Source organism: Triticum urartu, chromosome 5A, assembly GCF_056163025.1.
Source record: "Triticum urartu cultivar PI428250 chromosome 5A, HENAU_Tu73, whole genome shotgun sequence".
NCBI lineage: Eukaryota > Viridiplantae > Streptophyta > Magnoliopsida > Poales > Poaceae > Triticum > Triticum urartu.
The window spans coordinates 158,492,746-158,501,244 of record NC_141877.1 but is presented as its reverse complement, the minus strand read 5'-3'; the positions used below and the strand labels follow the sequence as shown (position 1 = coordinate 158,501,244).

The window sequence follows — 8,499 nt, the reverse complement described above, 5'->3', positions numbered from 1 at the left end:
ACATTAATCTCAGGTTGATCAAGTTGTTGAACCTCAATGACAGGCGGATGATAAACCACAATCGCCCAATTACTAGCATCCTCCAGGTCTGGTGCAATCTCCCCCAGTTCATTTTAGTTCGCGGATTCAGACCCATCAATTAGAATAGGTGCAGAGGGCACCAGAAGCTGAACATCAGAGCTTGGTTGAGCAGAACTTGGTTGAGCAGAGGCAATCAACACCATGGATTCCTGATCCTCAATAGCTGGTCCTGCAGCAGGCTCATTCCAGTTGCCCCAATTGTCCTCATGCACCTCATTATGCGCAGGTTCAGGCGGAGGTGGCGGCACATCATTCCACCCTAGAGCTGGGAATGGAGGTAGATTGAATGGTGGCATCTCCGGGAAGGGCACACCAGGCATAGGATGAGGATTGCCATTGATGGGCATCCAGTCCTCATCTTGGGGCAACTGCTCAGCAAAATTGGCCCCAAGAATATACACAGGCGCTGTCCAAGACACCCTGGCACCACCCCAGGCTGCATACTCCATGAACACAACATCTCTGGGCACGAGGATATCTTCTGGAAAAGATGCAAAGACTAGAGTGCGCACAAGATACGGATCCTGACTAATCCAGTGAGTAAATTTCCCAAAGGTGTTGACTGCTGCCCGAATACCTTCCTCATTACGAAGATCAAGCGGAATCCCCAAAAACATTAGCAGTCCCTGACGGAAACCCTGATCACCTCTAAAAGACTCACCCTCATCATTCTTCATAAAACAAACAAAATGATCATTGCCAAGAGGTTGGGGTGGCATCTGAAGGAGCGAGAATATGAATGCAGCATCCCATAGCTCAAAAAGACCCACTGATCTAATCCAAGGTTGAGCAGACCTCACCAAAACCCCATGGGCTTGCAGCCACTGAACAACTTCCTCTCTAGCAGCCCCAATCTGATCAGGAGGAGGGATGGGCATTACCTCAGCTAACATGAACTCCTCATGGCGTCGCACAATTGGGATATGTGGCGTCACAAAGGTCCGAAGTAGCCGAGCCTCATCGTCGTCCATAATGTGATGGCCCGCCGGCACATACAACAGAGGGACGAGGTGGAAGTTGGCCATCGGAGAGGCATAACCCGAGCTTGAAGAAGACGGCGAGTACTCCGGCGGGGGAGGGGGTCTCAGGCGGCGTAGTCAGAGGTGTTTTGGGACCTGGGCTGATGGAACATGGCGAAGGGGTTAATGCGGAAGTGCAAGAGGAGTCCAAGTTTGGTAAAAGCTATGTCAGAGAGATATTCTTGATAGGAGCTGAGCGATCCTCAGAAGTTGCAACGTTACCGGGTTTCGGTTGCCAAACCAAACCCAAGATCCGTGCAAACCTATTTCAATCCTTTTTACCATGCCCCACCCGCAGACATGAGATACAACGTAGCTTGGACGTGCACGCCACCGCAAAATGGCCCTTTTTCAAGCATTTCTGACACATTAAAATCTCGTCCACCATACCCGAAACCAAATTATCAAAATCTTGTTCTGCTTGCTGAGAGGATGGTAGAATAGAAGGCCCAGAAGATGACACCTACGCAACTTGGATCGTGGCACGTGTAGATGACGACCCAACATGGGATGACACGTCCACATTCAAAGAGCCAGAATTCCTGCCCGAGATAGACCCCGTCCGTACCGTAGCTAGAAGAAGATCCCTAACCGTGCCGAAAGAAATGGAGGGGGTGGTTGATGTCCACCGGAGTTCAGCCGGTGGCGGGGGATGGATGACCACCCTCTCATGCGCAAAAAGTGTATACCCCGCATCTTCAATAGTTTGAATGCTGTTTTGTGTGGCCGGATAACGATAACCACGACAAGCAGGATAATTCTGGAACTTAGCAAAAGAAAGCTTCTTGGCAGGGGCATGAGATGATCTTACCGAAGACTTTGGGGATTTGGAGTGCATGGCCAACATGCCAAGGGCAACTCAATGTTTGGAAGGGCTGACAATGATCCACTCAGCATCACATTCCAACTTCCAAAGTTTGAACTCACGGCCCCAATTTGGGCCCCCATTACCCCAAAGATGAAAGAAACATTTAAAATGATCACAAGAGAATGAACGGAGCTTGAGGATGATCACAGCCAGAGCCTTGCAAGAGACTTGAAAACCAAAAACCTTATCCTTGATATGAAAAACCATAAACTCAATGGCAGAACCTCCGATGGCCGCCTCAAGCGCCGCGGCCACTGAATCCTCATTCAAATGAAAATCATGTCGGCCAAAAGAAGTTACCATGGTGAAAAAGCCCGTGTCATCCATGGGGTGCACCATAAAGCCCGTGGATTGAAACACCATATCCCCAAAAACCAGACCCTTGGAGAAGTCCAGGCCAAGGGTGGATCCATCAACCGAACCCATGGAGATGAGTATTAGGACGTAGATCTCGGAGCACCGGAGAGATCTACTGGATCAAAGGAAATTTGGTGGGTAGGGGAAGAGATCACTAGAGGTGGTGGTGGTCGTCGAGGAGGGGGTGGAAGCGCCATTGTCCATAGGGTGCTTGTTGACATTGAGCTTGGTCGCAAGGCCCCGGGAACAACGTATGTTGTTATGCGGTCTGACCGATAAAGATCTTCGTAGAATATGTAGGAGCCAATATGAGCATCCAGGTTCCGTTATTGGTTATTGACCGGAGACGCGTCTCGGTCATGCTTACATAGTTCTCGAACCCGTAGGGTCCGCACGCTTAACGTTACGATGACAGTTATATTATGAGTTTATATGTTTTGATGTACCGAAGGTTGTTCGGAGTCCCGGATGTGATCACGGACATGACAAGGAGTCTCGAAATGGTCGATACATGAAGATTGATATATTGGAAGCCTATGTTTGGATATCGGAAGTGTTCCGGGTAAAATCTTGATTTTACCGGAGTACCGGGAGGTTACCGGAACCCCCCGGGAATCAAATGGGCCTTAGTGGGCCTAGGTGGAAGAGAGGAGAGGAGGCAAGGGCTAGCCGCGCGCCCCTCCCCCCCTAGTCCGAATAGGACAAGGAGAGGGGGGCGGCGCCCTCCCTTCCTTCCTTCCTTCTCCTCCACTCCTTCCCCCCAAGTCCTAATCCAACTAGGAAAAAGGAGGGGAGTCCTACTACCGGTAGGAGTAGGACTCCTGCTACGCGCCTCCTCCTATGGCCGGCCTCACCCCCCTTGCTCCTTTATTTACGGGGGCAGGGGGCACCCCATGGACACAACAATTGATCATTGATCTCTTAGCCGTGTGCGGTGCCCCCTCCACCATAGTCCACCTCGATAATATTGTAGTAGTGCTTAGGCGAAGCCCTGCATCGGTAGAACATCAACACCGTCACCATGCCGTCGTGCTGACGAAACTCTCCCTCAACACTCGGCTGGATCGGAGTTCGAGGGACGTCATCGGGCTGAAAGTGTGCTGAACTTGGAGGTGTCGTACATTCGGTACTTGATTGGTCGGATCGTGAAGACGTACGACTACATCAACCGCGTTGTGCTAACGCTTCCGCTTTCGGTCTACGAGGGTACATGGACAACACTCTCCCCTCTCGTTGCTATGCATCACCATGATCTTGCGTGTGCGTAGGAATTTTTTTTGAAATTACTACGTTCCCCAACAGTGGTATCAGAGCCAGGTTTTATGCGTTGATGTTATATGCACGAGTAGAACACAAGTGAGTTGTGGGCGATATAAGTCATACTGCTTACCAGCATGTCATACTTTGGTTCGGCGGTATTGTTGGATGAAGCGGCCCGGACCAACATTACGCGTATGCTTATGCGAGCCTGGTTCTACCGACATGCTTTGCACATAGGTGGCTGGCGGGTGTTAGTTTCTCCAACTTTAGTTGAACCGAGTGTGGCTACGCCCGGTCCTTGCGAAGGTTAAAACAGCACCAACTTGACAAACTATCATTGTGGTTTTGATGCGTAGGTAAGAACGGTTCTTGCTAAAGCCCGTAGCAGCCATGTAAAACTTGCAACAACAAAGTAGAGGACGTCTAACTTGTTTTGGCAGGGCATGTTGTGATGTGATATGGTCAAGAGATGATGCTAAATTTTATTGTATGGGATGATCATGTTTTGTAACCGAGTTATCGGCAACTGGCAGGAGCCATATGGTTGTCGCTTTATTGTATGCAATGCAATCGCCCTGTAATGCTTTACTTTATCACTAAGCGGTAGCGATAGTCGTGGAAGCATAAGATTGGCGAGACGACGACGATGCTACGATGGAGATCAAGGTGTCGCGCCGGTGTCGATGGTGATCATGACGGTGCTTCGGAGATGGAGATCACAAGCACAAGATGATGATGGCCATATCATATCACTTATATTGATTGCATGTGATGTTTATCTTTTATGCATCTTATCTTGCTTTGATTGACGGTAGCATTATAAGATGATCTCTCACTAACTTTCAAGATAAAAGTGTTTTCTCTGAGTATGCACCGTTGCCAAAGTTCGTCGTGCCCAGACACCACGTGATGATCGGGTGTGATAAGCTCTACGTCCATCTACAACGGGTGCAAGCCAGTTTTGCACACGCGGAATACTCCGGTTAAACTTGACGAGCCTAGAATAAGAAGATATGGCCTCGGAACACTGAGACCGAAAGGTCGAGCATGAATCATATAGTAGATATGATCAACATAGTGATGTTCACCATTGAAAGCTACTCCATTTCACGTGATGATCGGTTATGGTTTAGTTGATTTGGATCATGTGATCACTTAGAGGATTAGAGGGATGTCTTTCTAGGTGGGAGTTCTTAAGTAATATGATTAATTGAACTTAAATTTATCATGAACTTAGTACCTGATAGTATCTTGCTTGTCTATGTTTGATTGTAGATAGATGGCCCGTGTTGTTGTTCCGTTGAATTTTAATGCATTCCTTGAGAAAGAAAAGTTGAAAGATGATGGTAGCAATTACACGGACTGGGTCCGTAACTTGAGGATTATCCTCATTGCTGCACAGAATAATTACGTCCTGGAAGCACCGCTGAGTGCCAGGCCTGCTGTTGATGCAACTGACGATGCTAAGAACGTCTGGAAGAGCAAAGCTGATGACTACTCGATAGTTCAGTGTGCCATGCTTTACGGCTTAGAACCGGGACTTCAACGACGTTTTGAACGTCATGGAGCATATGAGATATTCCAGGAGTTGAAGTTAATATTTCAAGCAAATTCCCGGATTGAGAGATATGAAGTCTCCAATAAGTTCTACAGCTGCAAAATGGAGGAGAATAGTTCTGTCAGTGAACATATACTCAGAATGTCTGGGTACCATAATCACTTGACTCAGCTGGGAGTTAATCTTCCGGTTGATAGTTTCATTGACAGAGTTCTTCAATCACTTCCACCAAGCTACAAGAGCTTCGTGATGAACTATAATATGCAAGGGATGAATAAGACAATTCCTGAGCTCTTCGCAATGCTAAAAGCTGCGGAGGTAGAAATCAAGAAGGAGCATCAAGTGTTGATGGTCAACAAGACCACTAGTTTCAAGAAAAAGGGCAAAGGGAAGAAGAAGGGGAACTTCAAGAAGAACAGCAAGCAAGTTGCTGCTCAGGAGAAGAAACCCAAGTCTGGACCTAAGCCTGAAACTGAGTGCTTCTACTGCAAGCAGACTGGTCACTGGAACTGGAACTGCCCCAAGTATTTGGCGGATAAGAAGGATGGCAAGGTGAACTAAGGTATATGTGATATACATGTTATTGATGTGTACCTTACTAGAGCTCGCAGTAGCACCTGGATATTTGATACTGGTTCTGTTGCTAATATTTGCAACTCGAAACAGGGACTACGGATTAAGCGAACACTGGCAAAGGACGAGGTGACGATGCGCGTGGGAAACGGTTCCAGAGTCGATGTGATCGCGGTCGGCACGCTTCCTCTACATCTAACTTCGGGATTAGTATTAGACCTAAATAATTGTTATTTGGTGCCAGCGTTGAGCATGCACATTATATCTGGATCTTATTTGATGCGAGACAGATATTCATTTAAATCAGAGAATAATGGTTGTTCTATGTATATGAGTAATATCTTTTATGGTCATGCACCCTTAAAGAATGGTCTATTTTTGATGAATCTCGATAGTAGTGATACACATATTCATAATGTTGAAGCCAAAAGATGCAGAGTTGATAATGATAGTGCAACTTATTTGTGGCACTGCCGTTTAGGTCATATCGGTATAAAGCGCATAAAGAAACTCCATACTGATGGACTTTTGGAACCGCTTGATTATGAATCACTTGGTACTTGCGAACCGTGCCTCATGGGCAAGATGACTAAAACGCCGTTCTCCAGAACTATGGAGAGAGCAACAGATTTGTTGGAAATCATACATACAGATGTATGTGGTCCGATAAATGTTGAGGCTCGTGGCGGATATCGTTATTTTCTCACCTTCACAGATGATTTAAGCAGATATGGGTATATCTACTTAATGAAGCATAAGTCTGAAACATTCGAAAATTTCAAAGAATTTCAGAGTGAAGTTGAAAATCATCGTAACAAGAAAATAAAGTTTCTACGATCTGATCGTGGAGGAGAATATTTGAGTTACGAGTTTGGTCTACATTTGAAACAATGCGGAATAGTTTCGCAACTCACGCCACCCGGAACACCACAGCGTAATGGTGTGTTCGAACGTCGTAACCGTACTTTACTAGATATGGTGCAATCTATGATGTCTCTTATAGATTTACCGCCATCCTTTTGGGGTTATGCTTTAGAGACGGCCACATTCACGTTAAATAGGGCACCATCGAAATCCGTTGAGACGACGCCTTACGAACTGTGGTTTGGCAAGAAACCAAAGTTGTCGTTTCTGAAAGTTTGGGGCTGCGATGCTTATGTGAAAAAGCTTCAACCTGATAAGCTGGAACCCAAATAGGAGAAATGTGTCTTCATAGGATACCCAAAGGAGACTGTTGGGTACACCTTCTATCACAGATCCGAAGGCAAGACATTCATTGCCAAGAATGGATCCTTTCTAGAGAAGGAGTTTCTCTCGAAACAAGTGAGTGGGAGGAAAGTAGAACTTGATGAGGTAACTGTACCTACTCCCTTATTGGAAAGTAATACATCACGGAAATTGGTTTCTGTGACACCTACACCAACTAGTGAGGAAGTTAATGATGATGATCATGAAACGTCAGATCAAGTTGCTACTGATCTTCGTAGATCAACCAGAGTAAGATCCGCACCAGAGTGGTACGGTAATCCCGTTCTGGAAGTCATGCTACTAGATCATGAAGAACCTACGAACTGTGAAGAAGCGATGGTGAGCCCAGATTCCGCAAAATGGCTTGAAGCCATGAAATCTGAGATGGGATCCATGTATGAGAACAAAGTGTGGACTTTGGTTGACTTGCCCGTTGATCGGCAAGCAATTGAGAATAAATGGATTTTCAAGAAGGAGACTGACGCTGACGGTAATGTTACTGTCTACAAAGCTCGACTTGTTGCAAAAGATTTTCGACAAGTTCAAGGAATTGAATACGATGAGACCTTCTCACCCGTAGCGATGCTTAAGTCTGTCCGAATCATGTTAGCAATTGCCGCATTTTATGATTATGAAATATGGCAGATGGATGTCAAAACTGCATTTTTGAATGGATTTCTGGAAGAAGAGTTGTATATGATGCAACCGAAAGGTTTTGTCGATCCAAAGGGAGCTAACAAAGTGTGCAAGCTCCAGCAATCCATTTATGGACTGGTGCAAGCCTCTCGGAGTTGGAATAAATGCTTTGATAGTGTGATCAAAGCATTTGGTTTTATACAGACTTTTGGAGAAGCCTGTATTTACAAGAAAGTGAGTGGGAGCTCTGTAGCATTTCTGATATTATATGTGGATGACATATTGCTGATTGGAAATGATATAGAATTTCTGGATAGCATAAAGGGATACTTGAATAAGAGTTTTTCAATGAAAGACCTCGGTGAAGCTGCTTATATATTGGGCATTAAGATCTATAGAGATAGATCAAGACACTTAATTGGACTTTCACAAAGCACATACCTTGACAATGTTATGAAGAAGTTCAAAATGGATCAAGCAAAGAAAGGGTTCTTGCCTGTGTTACAAGGTGTGAAGTTGAGTAAGACTCAATGCCCGACCACTGCATAAGATAGAGAGAAAATGAAAGATGTTCCCTATGCTTCAGCCATAGGCTCTATCATGTATGCAATGCTGTGTACCAGACCTGATGTGTGCCTTGCTATAAGTCTAGCAGGGAGGTACCAAAGTAATCCAGGAGTGGATCACTGGACAACGGTCAAGAACATCCCGAAGTACCTGAAAAGGACTAAGGATATGTTTCTCATTGATGGAGGTGACAAAGAACTCATCGTAAATGGTTACGTTGATGCAAGCTTTGACACTGATCCGGACGATTCTAAATCGCAAACCGGAAACGTGTTTACATTGAATGGTGGAGCTGTTAGTTGGTGCAGTCCTAAACAAAGCATCGTGGTGGG

General features: G+C 45.8%; 1 protein-coding gene across 1 annotated transcript; it reads left to right on the top strand.

Annotated features, from left to right (window-relative positions):
• Nucleotides 1-4,864: 4,864 nt before the first annotated feature.
• Nucleotides 4,865-5,704, top strand: LOC147970663 (uncharacterized). The gene has a single exon (XM_087522687.1). It carries the CDS (start codon nt 4,865-4,867, stop codon nt 5,702-5,704), a length of 840 nt encoding a protein of 279 aa, XP_087378813.1.
• The last annotated feature ends 2,795 nt before the right edge of the window (nt 5,705-8,499 follow it).